This window comes from Ahaetulla prasina, chromosome 14 (assembly GCF_028640845.1).
Source record: "Ahaetulla prasina isolate Xishuangbanna chromosome 14, ASM2864084v1, whole genome shotgun sequence".
NCBI classification, from domain to species: Eukaryota; Metazoa; Chordata; class Lepidosauria; order Squamata; family Colubridae; genus Ahaetulla; species Ahaetulla prasina.
The window spans coordinates 3,491,680-3,509,173 of NC_080552.1; the positions used below are offsets into that span (position 1 = coordinate 3,491,680).

General features: G+C 44.8%; 1 protein-coding gene across 4 annotated transcripts in view; it reads left to right on the forward strand.

Annotated features, from left to right (window-relative positions):
- RBBP6 (RB binding protein 6, ubiquitin ligase) overlaps window positions 1-13,448 on the forward strand; it is a 30,760-nt gene extending 17,312 nt beyond the window's left edge. For 2 of the 4 annotated variants that reach the window (XM_058156891.1, XM_058156894.1), the window contains 8 exons: window positions 125-444; window positions 4,793-4,892; window positions 4,979-5,057; window positions 5,144-5,201; window positions 6,146-6,511; window positions 6,848-6,949; window positions 9,083-10,825; window positions 11,503-13,448. In XM_058156891.1, the coding sequence (XP_058012874.1) occupies window positions 125-444; window positions 4,793-4,892; window positions 4,979-5,057; window positions 5,144-5,201; window positions 6,146-6,511; window positions 6,848-6,949; window positions 9,083-10,825; window positions 11,503-13,042 (4,308 nt within the window). In that variant the 3' untranslated portion in view covers window positions 13,043-13,448. The remainder of the gene's footprint in view (window positions 1-124; window positions 445-4,792; window positions 4,893-4,978; window positions 5,058-5,143; window positions 5,202-6,145; window positions 6,512-6,847; window positions 6,950-9,082; window positions 10,826-11,502) is intronic. The other 2 variants (XM_058156892.1, XM_058156893.1) reach the window with 2 other exon arrangements.
- The last annotated feature ends 4,046 nt before the right edge of the window (window positions 13,449-17,494 follow it).

Genomic DNA, 17,494 nt, shown 5'->3' on the forward strand with positions numbered 1-17,494 from the left:
CCAAGTGACATAGGCAAGGCAGGTGCAGCCCTTGTCTCTGATAACCAGCAAATGATCCTGGTGAAAGATAGCCATGATGTTATTTCAGACAGTTTTAACTCCTCGCTTGTTTTTCTCTCTTTAGGCTGTAAATAACTTCAAAAATGAAACAGGCTACACTAAAAGGCTCCGCAAGCAGCCCCCCCCACCAAGACCAGCGGTTCAGCGGAATGTGCCTTCTGTGCCGAGGCCAACAGGCTCCAGGCAACAGGATCCTCTTATCCTCCCAGTTACTTCTGCTTCGATTCATGCCACTGCATCTCCCCCCTTATCTTTGATTCCTGGCCAAGCTCCCCTTGCAACAAGCACGTTGGCCATGAACCAGTCTGCCTCCACCTCAGTCAGTGATGTGCCTACAGCAATGTCTCTGGCAATTCATGCTGATAAGCCTGAAGGACCTTTCCGGTAAGTCAACAAGAGCGGGGAGGTGGCATTCCTTCCTGTGTTTATCTCCAGCATGCCTGATATCACACGTCCTCCTGCATCCTTCAGGGTCTTTCTTTTGTGATCTTTCATCCAGTGTGAGAATCTTCATTGGACTCATGATCCCCACAGAGCATACAAAGTATTTTAACATTTCTGCCACTGTGAGATTTCAAATCGGGTAGGATTGTTAAATCCTTGATCAAGAAAGTAGTCTGTCTTCAACTTTGAACCTGTTCCCATTCACTCTTCTTAGAATAATATTGCACAAATGCTTCCATGAATGATTGTGTTTTTGAATTGCAAAGAATGTTGGAGGAAACTAAATTATGCAACCTCCAGGAATTGGATTCAGTTCCTATATTTGCATCCTGCTCTTTCTTAAGACGTAATATGAATTTAAGCTGTACTTAATTCTTGAATCAGTGTTGCGTGTAAGTAAAATACTTTTTTCAGGCTACATTCAGAAGATTCTTAAAATTTTGGTAAACTAGTTACCATTAAATTGATGGTCATTGAAACTGATTTGATCCATGAGCTCTTCCAAATAAATTTTGATTATCAATCCAGAATTCTAAGCCAGCAAGCTGACTAGAATTTTAAAAATCACAATCCCCACACATATGTAAGGTTGAAACATTCTGAGCCATAGGAACTAGTTGAACAGTTTTTGTTTTGAGAGTCCTCTATATATTTTGACAGTTGCATAAATTAAACCATATTTATAAACTTTGTTTTTTCACAACAATTAAAACAAGGGATTAAAATTAAGAAGGACATGTTGGAGATGGGAAAAATTACACTTGCCATTGGGGAGAATTTCTGTAATAAAAAATGTGTTTCTTAGAATGATGTTTTTATTTCAAACTATATCTATTTTGATAACTAATGCACTATTTAAGTAATGGCAGAAACCTTTAGCTTTGTATCATGTGGCAAAGCCAAGGATTAAATATAAAATCTTCCAAGACACAAAGGAATGAGGATGCTTGGGACTGACTGATTGGAAATTGTATTTTGCAACCTGCTGCTTGGTTTGGATGAAAGAGTGGACACCCTGAGAAATAAGAGAATTATAGAATTAGAAGGGTCAGACCTGAGGTTTGGTTTGGTTTTCTGTGGCATGATAAAATTACGGATAATGTAGATCTTAAAAATCATTATATTAGAAGTGCCAGGTTGAGAATTTGAAATAGATATAAACTCAAAAGTGTACCTGAAAATGCCTTTATAGGTCTCATCACAAGAAGCATTTTATAGGAAAAACCCAGGCAAACAGAGATGGTTAATATAATTTTAGAAACTTACAAATGGACTAAGGGTCCAGATAAATTTAAAAAAACATTTGGGAATTGATTTTAAAGAATCCTTCCTGTACAAAAAAGCTTTTGTTTTGAAATCTATAAAAAAGTATAAGACTTTAAAATATTGAATACTAGAGGAAACTAAAGATTATAGTTAAAGGAAAAGAACACTCAAGCTCAAGTTACAATTACAGAATGAAGTAAAATATTTTAACATTGGACACATTGAAATATATTTTTGAACAATGAACTCAGAAGTTAATTTTAAGAGTGTCTGCCTCTCTAGGTAGACTTTGTTTAGAGATGTTAAAGAAGAGGAACAAGCTTTATATTACTAGGTCAAGACTGATTTAAAAGTGGCTTTAAAAATGACCAAGAATGACATGGAAAAAGATGTTATAAACTAACTTGATCAGTTGCTAGGTTTTCAAGTTATACTAGCCAACCACATTTTAATTAATATGTTGTTAGCCAGCTCTTGTGGTAATTTATTGGTTCGTGTATCTTAGAATAGAATAGAATTTTTTTTTTTATTGGCCAAGTGTGATTGGACACACAAGGAATTTGTCTTGGTGCATATGCTCTCAGTGTACATAAAAGAAAAGATACGTTCATCAAGATAACAACATTTACAACACAATTGATGGTCAGTATATCAATATAAATCATAAGGATTGCCAGCAACAAGTTATAGTCATACAGTCATAAGTGGAAAGAGATTGGTGATGGGAACTATGAAACGATTAATAGTAGTGCAGATTCAGTAAATAGTCTGACAGTGTTGAGGGAATTATTTGTTTAGCAGAGTGATGGCCTTCGGGAAAAAACTGTTCTTGTGTCTAGTTGTTCTGGTGTGCAGTGCTCTATAGCGTCGTTTTGAGGGTAGGAGTTGAAACAGTTTATGTCCAGGATGCGAGGGGTCTGTAAATATTTTCACGGCCCTCTTCTTGATTCGTGCAGTATACAGGTCCTCAATGGAAGGCAGGTTGGTAGCAATTATTTTTTCTGCAGTTCTAATTATCCTCTGAAGTCTGTGTTTTTCTTGTTGGGTTGCAGAACCGAACCAGACAGTTATAGAGGTGCAAATGACAGACTCAATAATTCCTCTGTAGAACTGGATCAGCAGCTCCTTGGGCAGTTTGAGCTTACTGAGTTGGCGCAGAAAGAACATTCTTTGTTGTCCTTTTTTAATGATGTTTTTGATGTTAGCTGTCCATTTGAGATCTTGCGATATGATAGAACCCAGAAATTTGAAGGTTTCTACTGTTGATACTGTGTTGTCTAGTATTGTGAGGGGTGGAAGTATGGAAGGGTTTCTCCTAAAGTCTACCACCATTTCTACGGTTTTGAGTGTGTTCAGTTCCAGATTGTTTTGGTTGCACCACAAGGCTAGTCGTTCGACCTCGCGTCTATATGCGAATTCATTATTGTCTCGAATGAGACCAATCACTGTTGTGTCATCTGCGAACTTCAGTAGCTTAACAGATGGATCATTGGAGATGCAGTCATTGGTATACAGAGAGAAGAGAAGTGGGGAGAGCACACAGCCTTGGGGGGCCCCTGTGCTAATTGTACAGGTATTTGATGTGATCTTGCTTAGCTTCATCTGCTGCTTCCTGTTTGTTAGGAAGCTTGTGATCCACTTACAAGTCTGTTACGGTACCTGTAGCTGGTTTAGCTTAGTTAGAAGAATGTCTGGAATGATGGTATTGAATGCTGAACTAAAGTCTACAAAAAGGACCCTTGCATAGGTCTTTGGAGACACAAGATGCTGTAGGATGTAGTGCAGAGCCATATTAACAGCATCATCTCTTGATCTGTTTGCTCAGTATGCAAATTGCAAGGGGTCTAACAGCAGATCCGTGATGGTTTTCAAGTAGGAAAGCACTAGCCTTTCAAAGATTTTCATGACTACAGATGTTAGAGCAACTGGTCTGTAGTCATTCAGTTCCTTGATGGTGGGCTTCTTCGGCACTGGGATGATGGTAGAGCGTTTGAAGCAAGAAGGAACATAACACATCTCTAGTGATTTATTGAAAATATGGGTGAAGATGGGGGCCAATTGGTCAGCACAGACTTTTAAGCAAGAAGGAGTTATCTTGTCTGGGCCTGGAGCTTTTCCTGGCTTTTGTCTGTGAAATAGGTCCTGCACTTCCTTTTCTGTGATCACTAGGGGTTGTGAACCCAATGAAATGGGGTCAGTTGTAGGAGGCTTGGCTGTTGTTGGTGTGTCTGAGATGGGGGTTGTGGAGATAGGTGGCTGTAGTTTCCTTTCAAACCTGCAGTAAAACTCATTCAGGTCATCTGCCAGTTGTTGATTACCTTCAGCCTGGGAAGGAGGTTTGCCATAGCCGGTGATATTTTTAAGAGTTTTCCACATGTTTGCTGGTTCATTTGCTGAAAACTGATTCTTTAGCTTTTCAGAGTAGCTTCTTTTCGCTGCTCTGATCTCCCTTGTTAGTGCATTTCTGGCCTGATTGTACAGCATTTTATCACCTTTTCTTAAAAATTGGACTTAGTAAAATGATAGTTGAGTTTATCTTGTGACATGTCCAATATAGCTGCTTTCTACTCTTCCTAATGGGTGAAAAGTAACTCAGTATTTCAAGACAGGATGAGGTTTAGGGCTCTGTGATATTATAAGACCTGTACATGACCTACTAAATTAAAAGCTACTGGAAGATGGTAAGTTAATGATAGCACAGAGCACCTCCAGTAGAATTTTCCTATCTGTTTATCTTTAAACCTTTTCCTTGGTATAGAAAACATTTCAATCTCTTAATTTTTATTTACTGTATCTGTCACTTTTCCAGCTCTTTGTCTGTGGTGCATAGACCATAGAAATGTATAATTATATAGATGTTATAGCTTCACCTCTGTTGTTAGATGCCTTCCTAGTAATTTATTTATGTGCTCATTAAATATATTTCCCGTTTTTCCTCTTAAGTGCTTGTAATAATGAAGATAACGTTCCTGCTTCCCAATTTTAGCAACAAATAACCTGGAAATCGTTTGTTTCCCTCCAGGGAGGGTGATGGTCTTGGATCAGCTGCTGCTGTTGTGTTGACCTTCGATCACACAAAGCCTTCTTCCTCTTTATCAATGAATACAGTATTGGAAGAGAAGGTAAGCTTTGTTTCTGAATGGAACTGGCTGGTGTATTTTACAGCAGCAGCAGCAGCAATTAATCCCCTTCCGTTTCCTTCCCAAAGGGCCGTCAGGTTCCTGTGCTTGGACAGCCAGCCTTGTCTGGGCAGCTAAGTTCTCATGGGCATTCAATACCCACCATGGGTAAGTTTGCACAGGTTTGATCGTTCTTGTCATATGCATGTGGAGTATCTGCCATCCGTATTGAAAACAACTTCTTCTCCACACAGGTCAGCCAATGAGAGCAAATCCTGTCCGCTCTGCAGCCAATAGGTCAGGCTGGGAGCCGTAAGTATCCTTTCAAAATATATATCTTTGTGTGTGCACACGTGTGTGCGCGTGCGTGTGTGTGTGTGTTCTTAGGCAGCAAGTGTAGAACATAATCATTAAATAGCTGTTTGTATATGCATAGGAAGCATCAGTTGCTACTAAAAGGGCACCAATGTTAGGTAATAAGCAACACTTTAAATCTTTCTCTGGACTAAAATGAGCAAGGAAATGTAACACATTTGTTCATAGTGTGCAGTTGGGTATAAGATTAGAAAAATATCTCAATCATATCAATATTAGAATTTAGCATTTTTGGAGGCAAAATGCTATATTGTCAGCCATAGGCAAAGCCAGAAAACTGAAACCTCTAACTGTTAATTCTAGTTTAGTTAGCCTTGAAAAACTCAAACGTGGTTCTGGAAAGGGAGTTGAGGTGCAGAGTGCAGCAACTACATAACCACAACTGTGGGAAATGGGTAAGAAGCAGAATTTAGCCAACAATGTGCTAGTGTTGATGAGTATAGACCAGTGGTAGTCAACCTGGTCCCTACCGCCCACTAGTGGGCATTCCAGCTTTCATGGTGGGCGGTAAGGGTTTTGTCAAATTATCAAATTATAAATTTTATAAAGTTACTTCCCTACTTTATAAATCACCATTACTGTGGAACCGATGGGCGGTTAGAAAATTTTACTACTACCAGAGATACGAAAGTGGGCGGTAGGTATAAAAAGGTTGACTACCCCTAGTACAGACAGACAAGGACTGTGTTGTGGGGAGGACTCTATCTAAGTCTAGAGAGCTACGGAGGGAGGGCAGCAGAACAGGTTAGTCTATGGTTGAGCTGTAAGACAGCATAGGCCGTGACTGCAGAAGAATGCTCTCTCCGTTTCACGTTCCTCCTCTCTTGCGAACAAAAGACAAGTGTGACACTCAGTGACAACATGTTTTTGGGTTTCTTTAGAAGTTCAAACCGAGGACGCCCGCATAGTGATCGTACACAAAGGACTCAGGCCCCAACACTGCCAGCCTCAACACCAGTCTTTGTGCCCGTGCCTCCACCTCCCCTGTATCCTCCTCCTCCCCACGCACTTCCTCTTCCACCGGGGGTACCTCCACCACAGTTTCCTCCTCAATTTCCACCTGGTCAGCCTCCACCAGCTGGGTACACTGTCCCCCCTCCGGGATACCCCCCGGCTCCAGCAAACATATCAACACCATGGGTACCAACACCAGTACCAACGGCTCACTCAAATACCATCCCAACGACCCAAGCACCTCCTTTATCTAGGGAGGAGTTTTACAGAGAGCAACGGAGACTTAAAGAGGAGTAAGTATTTGGCGCTGGATGAAGTTCCGTTATATTTCATTCTTCTGTTTCAGTAGATGGTTTGGCTGCAGCTGTGCTCAAAATGCGTGTGCTGCGAGCAAACATGACATATAACGTGAGATTTCAGATGTTGGTTTTTCACTACCAGCCTTCAGATCTAAAACCCAGAAACTTGTAACTCTAATAAAATACTATGAAACGTCTTTCAAAAAAGAAAACGATGATTCGCATTTTAGTAATATGTGGCATGCAGTCCTTGTTTGAGTTAGTACTCTTAGTGCCTGCTTTATCAGTACAGAATTGCATTGCAGCACAATGTTTTTCTTATTTTAACAGGGAAAAGAAAAAGTCAAAGCTTGATGAGTTTACAAATGATTTTGCTAAAGAACTGATGGAATATAAAAAAATTCAGAAGGAACGCAGGCGTTCTTATTCCCGGTAATTTTTTAAACGTGTCTATCAAAATTTGTTTATTTAGTGCAGCTGCTTTTATGCCACTTAACTTAAATATAAAACAATACCTAAGTAACCTATGGAAATAGTTTATAATAAACCATATAATATGTATAATATTAATCAACATTCTGATTTTTAAAAATCACAATTATATCCTCTTCATCCCATCTCAATCCCCGAATGTTACATTTTCTTGTACAACGGTCACAGAGTTGGCAGAGAAATTATTCTTGGCAAGAGTCAATTCCAGGGATTCCGTCTGCTGCTGCTGCTGCTGCTTCCAGGTGCCCTCCCCTCACCTGCCATGGGAGGAGCACCTGCTTTGCATCCAGAAGACGGATGGGCAGCCCTTTTCAGCTGGTCTCCTGACTGGGTTAGCTTCTGGTGGGGCAAACTTTTTTTACTTGGTGGGCAGGGTCAGAAGAACCTGAATGAAGGGAGCACTGAGACCTACAGAGGCTTAAGGCAGCCATTTTGGATGTTGTAGTCCCATTTCCTTGTGAACATGAAAGTGTAATGAATGCTTTCAGTCTTTGCAGGACTTAAGGCATCCATGGCGTGCCTCAAATGTCCTGCTAAAAGCAAAGGCCAAAACAGTCTGAGCATTTCTGCCCTGCCCAGTCTGAGGTGCTCAGGAGGCTACAGTGCCCATCCTTCAGCCTGGCCATCTTTAACACTTGCTTTTCCAGGGTCACATGTAGACCAGGCACTCGGGCTACCCTTTATATCATTTTTACCACCCATCTCACCACAATATCAATAGCTCTCTACCCCAGGCTGGGGAAGTGAGGCTCCACCCCCCACCCCCCACTGGATAGACCAAAAAGTGGCTGGGTTCCTCTTCCTGCACTGAGCAGGATGCTTAGGCCGGTCGTCTCTGCTGGTAATGAGGAGCAGTTCATGATGGTGGTGAAAACAGGCATCTCCATTTACCTGCACTGTAACCTTTACCGTCTTCCTCGCCCTGACAGCTGGACAGACAAGGAAAGGCCAGTACCACTCTGGTCTCCACGTGCTCCTCAGCCATTTCTCAGGGAATAGCTACCTTGGAAAAAGAGGCAGGAAGCAAGCAAAAGATGTTGCATGCCCTTCTTATCCCAAGAACAAGGATGCACCCCTGGTGGGCCTCTGCTTGCTGCTGCCTGTGGCCAGGGCTAAATCATGGCTGCTGCTGCTGCTACTGCATTCTCTGCCAGCATCCTGGACTCTCCTCACCATTGCCCAGGAGTTGCATTTAGCCCAGCCCCACTTGTCCCCTTCATAGACATAGGGCTGTCTCCTCTGCTAGGAATCCTCAAGGGCTGCTCCTGCATTCTCCCCCAAGCAGGTCTCTTTCCAGTACAGCCTTTGGAGGCCCCTAATCCCCCTTCATTCTGTATTAATTATAGCAGAAAAACACCAATTAGTAATGGCTAATTTTCTCAGGGACAGAAATTGTTATTTGCAGTCAAATTCTAGCCTGGTCTCTATTAAAAGTAATCTGAGAAGTTATAACCCATGCCAAATTTAAAACAATTTATTGTTTTTCCCCCCCTCTTAAAGCAACTAGCAGTATCATTTCTTGAGAAGTCCAGCTCATTTGAGTGGCATTCACCCAAATTGTCCTGGGGCCTGTCAGACATTTTTGGCCATTTCTCTAGCCTGGTTCTGAGGAACCGAAGCAGCGGTTGTCCGCCTTCCAGGCGTGCAGTGAGGCGGCTTGAGAGCCCAGCCTTACAGGCAACACAGCACTAGAATATTCATAGCAGTTCTGCACAGAGATTAGGAATCTAGTTTGTACATACGCACAGGTGTCCTCTCAAACAATTTTGGACCCTTTGCAAGATTGCTAGACAAAACATTTGTTAATTATCTAACTGATATCCAGCCACAGTCTAGAGAACTGCCGGAGTAGACATTTGGTGAACTCTTTTCTGAAAATTTCAGAATCCTTTCTAAAAACTGGAAAAGACTTATGGGTCGGCTCAAAGTAGTATTAACCTGTTTTTGAATTGTATATAGCTAATGTCAGTGTTTTTAAAAAATACTGCAGAATCATCTTGTCTCTGCGATGCAAGGTAATTTTTACAGAGATCCAGAAGCTACAATTAAAAATTTCTTTTCGTTGTGTTCCAGGTCCAAATCGCCATATAGTGCATCTTCCTACTCAAGAAGTTCCTACACTTACTCCAAGTCAAGATCTGGCTCATCCCGCTCTCGCTCGTACTCTCGGTCCTTCAGCCGCTCCCATTCTCGCTCCTACTCGAGGTCGCCCCCTTACAGCCGGAGGGGCAAAGGCAAGAGCCGTAATTACCGCTCCAGGTCAAGATCACATGGATATCATCGATCAAGGTCTAGGTCACCCCCCTACAGAAGGTATCATTCTCGCTCAAGATCTCCAGCGTACAGAAGCCAGTCCCCGAATAAGAGGCCCGTTCCTCAGGGAGAAGGGGAACGGGAGTATTTTGGTCGCTACCGAGAAATCCCAGTTTATGACATGAAAGCATATTATGGGAGATCCGTGGATATGAGAGACCCCTTTGAGAAGGAGAGATACCGCGATTGGGGGGAGACCTACAGAGAATGGTATGAAAAATACTTTAAGGGCTTCCCAGCTGGAGCTCAACCCAGACCTTTGCTTAACAGAGAGAACTTCTCCCCAGAACGATTTGGCCCTCCTGGACCAAGGAGAGAGAATTCCCCTTACATTCGGGGTCGTAGAGATGATTATCCTGGAGGGCTCGGGCATCGGAACCGAAATCTAGGCGGCGGCTACTCTGAAAAGCTGCCAGGAAGAGAAGGCCACAATATGAAAGACATGTCAAAACTGAAGGACAAAGAAATGGATAATCCTTCAGGAGATACAAAAGGGAATAGACACAAGAAGCACCGGAAAAGACGGAGGGGAGAAGAAGGTGACGGTTTTCCTAGCAATGACTTGTTGGAGGGCTCGCGGAAGCCTGCTTCTGGCGAAGAGGGCAGGCCTGACTCCCTTTTTGTGCCCACAAGCAGGGATGATGCTACTCCTGTCCGGGACGAGCCGATGGAAGCGGATTCAGTTGCCTTTAAGCCCATCTCTGACAAGGAGAGGAAAGAGAAGCCGAAGGGAAGAGTGGAAAAGACGAAGCAGAAAACCTCTGAAGGGGCTGCCACTACAAAGAAGGAGGTGCAAGTCAAACCGGCTAAAGCAGCACCTCAAGAGAAGGCGGAGGCTGACCGTGAAAGATCCCCACGGGTTGAACCTCCTGCCAAAAAGGTGAAGGAAGAATTGCCAAAGGCTGATGGCCCCAAGCCTTCCTCCCAGAAGGACGAGAAGCCTCCAAGCACTCCCCGTAAAGTCCACCCCCGAGGCGCAAAAGAGCATCCGGATACTAAGTCCACCAAGGATGAGAAGGCCAAGAAGGAACATCCCAAGGAAACCAAGCAAGAGAAGCCGTCCAGCAAGGAGGAAAAATCCAAGAAACCCGGCGACAAAACCAAACCAGTAGATGCCAAACCTGAAAAGAGGAAGAGAAAAATGGAGGATAAAGTTGAGAAGGAGCCCGAGACCACATTGCTAAAAGCTTCTAAGCCAGAAGTCGCAGAATCAAAGCCATTGCCAAAGGGGAAAAATGACCCAGAAGCAGAGAAAACAGAGAGGACCCCTGAGAAGGACAAAGCTGTTTTACCAGTTGTTCCTGCAAAGAAGATTAAGCTGAACCGAGAAACGGGCAAAAAGATTGCCAGTGCTGACAATGTCCCTCCAGTGAAAGAAGGCTCAGCCGAGAAGCCTGAGTCGGCAGCGGCGAGCAAAGCGAAGCAAGAGAAGGCCAAGGGGAAGCTGAGGAGAAAAGTGGCGGCAGCTGATGGATCGGGTTCCACGCTGGTCGATTACACCAGGTACTGTGGTTTGCGAGGAAGTTAGTGGTGGTTCCTGCCCATGACTTGTTAAACCTGTCCCCAGCCCTTCCATTAAGCTCCTTCAGATCCTTTTCTTCATAGTTCTGAATTCTTCTGATGGGGCTGAATCCCTTCTCTCGAAAACCCTCTTAATTCTGATACCAGTTAGTTGTCGTTTCCTCCCGACCCATGTAGTCCAGAGATGACACTGGCTTTTTCCTTCATTACTCTCTGGGGTTTTGTTTTTTGTTTTTGGGTCTGGAGGTTTCTTTCCCTTGTATTCCTGATAAACAACAACAACAATAACAACGATAATAATAATGTGAATCGTATTAGATGACCAAACTTGCCCTGGAGGCAAGGAATGGTTGCCTGGAATTTTGACAGTTTTTTCTCAGAACTGTCAGATTTTTAAGGTTAGTTTACCAAGTCACATTCTGCTTCTCTAGAATTAAAACAGTTGAAGATGAAATCAGGCCATTTTATAGAATAAGTTTATTCTATAAAAAAAATATTAAAGCATCTGTGGTAGTTACCAGGACCTTTCCTTACGTTAGGCCATTAGGCAGATGTCTTTTTGGCGAGACAGGGAAACTCATATTGCCACTGCAAAATTAGGAATTGAAATTGCACATTTTGATATCCCCCATAACAAATCTTCGTTTTTGCCTCCTCAGTACAAGCTCTGCTGGAGGCAGTCCAGTGAAAAAGCTGGAAGATAAAGTCGACACCAAGCGGACTGTCATCAAGACTATGGAAGAATACAACAATGACATTACTGCCCCTGCTGAAGATGTCATCATCATGATCCAGGTTCCTCAGTCCAAGTGGGATAAGGATGATTTTGACTCTGAGGAGGAAGAAGAGAATGTTAAGTCTGCACAAGTCCCTTCTGCCATTGGGAAGCCGGCCAGTGTCATAAAGACCGTCAACACAAAGCTGCCCAATCCTGTCAAACAAAACGAGAAGGACCCGGAACCCGTGGAGAGAAATCTAAGAGCCACAAAAGAACCTGGCCGTGAAACTTTGCAGCCTGATCCCAAAACCTCCAAAACAGCGGCATCAAATGAGAAGGGGAAGGCCAAAGACAGGGACCATGCTGCCTCTGACCGAGACCCTTCTGAGAAAAGAAGGAGTGGAGCTCAGCCAGAGAAGGACCGTTCCGAACGCGGGTCAGAGCAAGGAAATGCCAAGAGTGGGTCTTCTCACTCTTCCAGGGACAGCAGATCTTCAGACAAACATGACTCTGCCCATGGATCCGGCACTAAGGACTTTACTCCTAGCCGAGAAAAGAAGTCAGACGGGGACAGCGGCAGAGACCACTCCAGCTCCAAGCGAAGAGAGGAACGAAGTGGGCTCACGCGAAAGAAAGCGTCGCCTTCACGCACCCGGGAACCAGCCCCCTCCGCATCCAAGAGCAAGACCAGGGAGGAGCGAGCGGAGCAGCCCAAGAAGGAAAGCTGGGACTCCAAGCGGAGCAGTTACAGCCCATCCAGGGACCGCAGGCAGAACGACCCCAAGAACGCCTACGACTCCAGGCGTCCAGCAGAACAGTCCAAGGCCCAAGAGAAGGGCTCGGGCAAGGAGAGAGAGAAGCAGCGGCCATCCTCGGAGGCCTGGAGCAGTAAAGAGAGGGGGGCATCTGGAAGCAAGTCTGCATTCAGACGGGGATCCCCAGAAGCCAAGGAGCAAGGAGCTCCCCAGAACGACAAGAATGCCAAGCCAAAGCCTCAGCCAAGCCACACGTCCCGGCTCTCTTCGGACCCGACGCGGGAAACGGACGAGGCGGCTTTTGTCCCAGACTACAACGAAAGCGACAGTGACACCAACGGTTCAACAAAGCAGGACGGCTCCCCAGGGAAAAAACCCAGAGACGGGAAGGAGAAGCCAAAAGAGGCTGCAGCCCCCACTGCCCTGGCCCCGCAGCCCAGCCGGAGCCAGAGCCCCAGCAGCCCCAGTGCCAGCCCCTCGGGAAGCCAAGGCCGGAGCCGCAGCAGCAGCGCCAGCTCTGCGGACAGTCAGGACAGCAAAAAGAAGAGGAAGAAGAAGGACAAGAAGAAGCACAAGAAACACAAGAAACACAAGAAGCATAAGAAACACCCTGGCACCGAGTCAGAAGCCGAGAAGAGCCAAAAACATAAACACAAGAAGAAGAAGTCGAAGAAGAGCAAAGAGAAGGAGAAGGAGAACCCCAAAGCAAAACCTGTCCCGGTCTAGGGGGCAGGACGGACTCAGCCACCGCGATGGCATTTTGTCCTCATGTAAAGTTACCAGAGCCTTGTAAATAGAGCTACAACAGGCCCCGTGCTGCACTTACTGAATTGCTGCTTGATTTGATTTTTACATCAGAGCTTTATAAAAGTGAACATTTTGTACAGATTTGTGAGTTGTGACGATGTAATATGGGAGGAGGAGGAGGGTGGGTAAGTTTTCTTTTAATTTGGGGGGCATTTTATTTTTATCCACCGTTACCTTAGTTTGGGTGGAGTTGACTGTACTGTGAAAAATTTCACACTTTTTTTAATTGCCTGTCGAGAAAAGTAAAAAGGCTGGTATCTGTTTAAAATATCAGCTGGAGGGATTCATTACAGCCCTGTTCTGTTACTTTTGGATGATAAATAAAAAAAGTTCATTGAATCTTTATGTGGTAGTTTTATAGCTCCAGTGTTAATAAAGGAAACGGATAAAAATGTGGCATAACTTCTACACAGTGAGAGATGAACAAACTTTATTGTAGTGGCCTTTAGCAGCTCCATTCCTCAACACGGGGAAGCGAGAAGGAAAGCAGTTGCAATGTGCCTCCTTGTCACCATCCATCCTGGGTTTGGAGTCCTTTCCATGATATGAGAGGGTGGTTTTCTCCCGGAATCCCATGAAGCATTTGTGCCATATATTCCATGTTAAAAAGGAAGGTGCTCTTATGTACAGAAGGGGCTGATAAAAAGATTTGGTGGCCTTCCAAAGTATCAGTCAGGTGAACATTACCTGTCCAACGTTACCTGGCTATGGAATGGGCCTAAAGAAACATCACCAAGAAGAGATCCAAATGCCACCTGCCGCCAGCATGATTCTGCAGCAGTGCTTTGGCCAATTGCTTTTTTTTTTTTTTTTTGCATTTATATCCCGCCCTTCTCCGAAGACTCAGGGCGGCTTACACTATGTTAGCAATAGTCTTCATCCATTTTTATATTATATACAAAGTCAACTTATTGCCCCCAACAATCTGGCTCCTCATTTTACCTAACTTATAAAGGATGGAAGGCTGAGTCAACCTTGGGCCTGGTGGGACTAGAACCTGCAGTACTTGCAAACAGCTGCTGTTAATAACAGACTGTCTTAGCAGTCTGAGCCACCAGAGGCCCTTGAGTGTTCTTCCTCCCCCCCTTGGGAAAGGAGGGCCACCTTACAATGTTCTCTAGGGCAGGGGTCTCCAACCTTGGCAACTTTAAGCCTGGAGGACTTCAACTCCCAGAATTCCCCAGCCAGCAAAACTGGGAGTTGAAGTCCACCAGGCTTAAAGTTGCCAAGGTTGGAGACCCCTGCTCTACGACGTCTTCATTTTTTAAATGAAAGAACCTCTTAGAGCTAACCAGCTTTGGAGACTCAAGTGCTGCAGCTGTACTTCAACTATTTCAGTGAAAATAGAAAGGCCTGCAGCTTTGACCCACTTTGACGCAGCCAAGGAGGACAATAGAAACGAATGAAGATGCTGAGCAGCAGCTCTGTTCCTCTTGGCAGGATTTTGACCAGAGCCCCTCCTGAGTGAAGTCTTGTCCATGACAGAAGCAAAGTGCTGGGAAGGTCACTTTCTTTAGTGGCCAAGAGCCAAGCAATTGCAGGCTGTTGCTGCCATAGGAGTTGGTTTCTGTCTGCAAAAATGGACAGGGTCCAATTGCCAGTCATGGACGGCCCTCCTGAGCTCCGTTTTCACTGGCAGAAGGTTGCAGGAAGCTTGGGCCACCACAGTCGCCCCTAACTTGAGCTGAGCACATCTATCCTGCCCCCCACCTCAAGGTCAAAACACAAACCTGACAGCCCTCAATGAAATCGAGTTTGACACCCCTGACATACAGTATTTAATGGGAGGAGTCCTTGGTGCTCTCTGGGCCTTGGCTGTTTTCTGGCAGATGTTTCATGACCCAGCTAGGTAACACCTTCAGTGTTAGGAGGGAATGGGGTTTGTGGAGGGGAAAGATAAAAGGTTAGGGTGGGGAGAAAGACGGTGGGGTCCTTGGTGCTCTCAGAGCTTGGTTTTTGTCGTGCAGACCTTTCATTACCCAAACTAGGTAACAACATCAGTGCTCCATAGATCAGTATTTGAGGTAGATGTGACACTTCTGGTGTAAGGAGGTCCTCCAGCTCTCCCGAGCCCCCTGGGCGCTTTGCCCCTCAGATCTACAAAGAAAAGAGAATCTGGCTGCATTCCCGTTAGAGAAGGGGAAACTGGCGTTCTCAAGCAGCTGAAACTGACGGTACTCCAAAGTGCTTGGAGATCCTTCCGCATCTGGGAGCCACAGATGCCTGAATGACCTGTCCAAAATGACCAGGGAAGGACAATGGCTTTGAGGGAACAAAACATCTGGAGGACAGAACAGCAGACAGCATCCAATGCCTTTGCACAGCTACTCTGATCAATGGGCTCAACAATAAAATGCAGCAGATAAAGCCAGCAGGAAGCCATGTTCAGGAAGCCATAAATTCTTCTAAAAACATGTGAATGGCACGTTTTTTTGGGCAGAACTGATGTGAATGGCAGGGTAGGAAAGAGAATCCTGCCAGTGCTTGCTGACTCAAAAAGACCATAGAGGTCATCTAATCCAGGGGTCTCCAACCTTGGTCCCTTTAAGACTTGTGGACTTCAACTCCCAGAGTCCCTCAGCCAGCAAAGGCTGAGGGACTCTGGGAGTTGAAGTTCACAAGCCTTAAAGGGACCAAGGTTGGAGACCCCTGATTTAGTCCAATGCCTGCTCTAAAGCCTTTCTGACAGAGGCTCTTCCCTTCAAAGCATCCCCAGCTAGTATTTTGCCTTTGGGGCACTACCAATCCCTGGCTTGCACTTTCAGGGGGCCCCAGACCCCTTTCAGCTGGCCTCTGCAAAACTGGTTCTCTCACATGTCCTATCTTTCTCCCTGTGCAAACATAGTTTTCTTTCCTCCCTGTTCAATCCATCCTTTTCATCAATCTTTTTCTACCCACTCTTCATCTAAACAAATAGACATTCCTTGCATTTTTGCATTATCTGCACACTTTACAAGTATCCACATAATTTCACATAATTTAACAACCAGTTTGCCTAGTGCAGAACTGAAAATGTGAGTGTGCGCCTTCCGCGCTTGTGCGCAACTTAAAACACATGGCGATTTTATGCACGCGGCTTCCAGCACATCTTCTCAGGCAGCTGCGGTGAGTAGAGTGGGCAAGGTGTGGAAATCAGCTGGGCTGGGGCGGGGGGGGGGGCGAGCGAGATATATAGGATGGGATAGCGCCAGGGCGGCTGGGCAGGCCTAGTCGGTGGTCGGAACTACCGATTCACCCGAACTGGTCCAAACCGGCAGCAGTCCATCTCTGCAAGTATCCCCTCAATTCCCACATCCAAATTGAAGACAGAAGAGCATAGAAGTCTTCCAAGGCCACCTGCTGTTTTGCGACTCTCCTGTCTTATTTGACTGCCTTTCTCACATTCTCACTCCTGCCTCTTTCACTCTCCCTGCCCATTTTCCTATTCTGTGCATCCATGTGGAAACATTTGAGGTTTGAGGGGCACCCCTCAAACTACTACTGGCATGTTCATGGTAGTGTGATATGAACCGTTGAGTCTCCATCCTGGCCACTTGCTTCTTCCGTTGGACTCCGCTTTCTTGACGGTCCTTGGCTTCATATTTGGTTCTCAGCTTCTGCCGTCCTTCCTCTTTTGCCCTATGTTAATGTCCATCTGAAGAGCCCAGGGAGATGCTGCCAAAGGCCTCCTCCGAGTTGAAGATGCATCACGTCTCTTCCCAGGAACCTGTCATGAAGAGTGCGCTTTAAGGTTTTAGTTACCACCTTTAAAGCGCTCCATGGCTTAGGGCCTGGGTACTTACGGGACCGCTTGCTGTTTCCACATGCCTCCCACTGACCCGTACGCTCTCACAGAGAGGGACTTCTCAGGGTGCCGTCTGCCAAGCAATGTCGGCTGGCGGCCCCCAGGGGAAGGGCCTTCTCTGTGGGAGCACCTACTCTCTGGAACGAACTTCCCCCCCCGGTTTACGCCAATTACCCGACCTTCGGACCTTTCGCCGGGAATTGAAAACCTATCTATTTATCCAAGCGGGACTGGCCTGAATTTTAAATTTTTAAATTTTAACAATTTTAGTGGGTATTTTAATATGGTCAATTTGACGGTTTTAATTTCGGCCTTTACTGAATAAGTTTTTTAATTGTGATTTTAAGTTTGTATATTTAACTGTTTTAATGTAGGCTGTACACCGCCCTGAGTCTTTCAGGAGAAGGGCGGTATAAAAGTTTAAATAAATAAATAAATAAATAAATAAATAAATAAATAAATAAATAAATAAATAAATAAATAAATAAATAAATAAGATAGGCAAAGGCATTTTTGCTGAGTCCAAGTTAGGAACTACCATCATTCCTGATGTTAATAAAATAGAATAGAATTTTTTATTGGCCAAG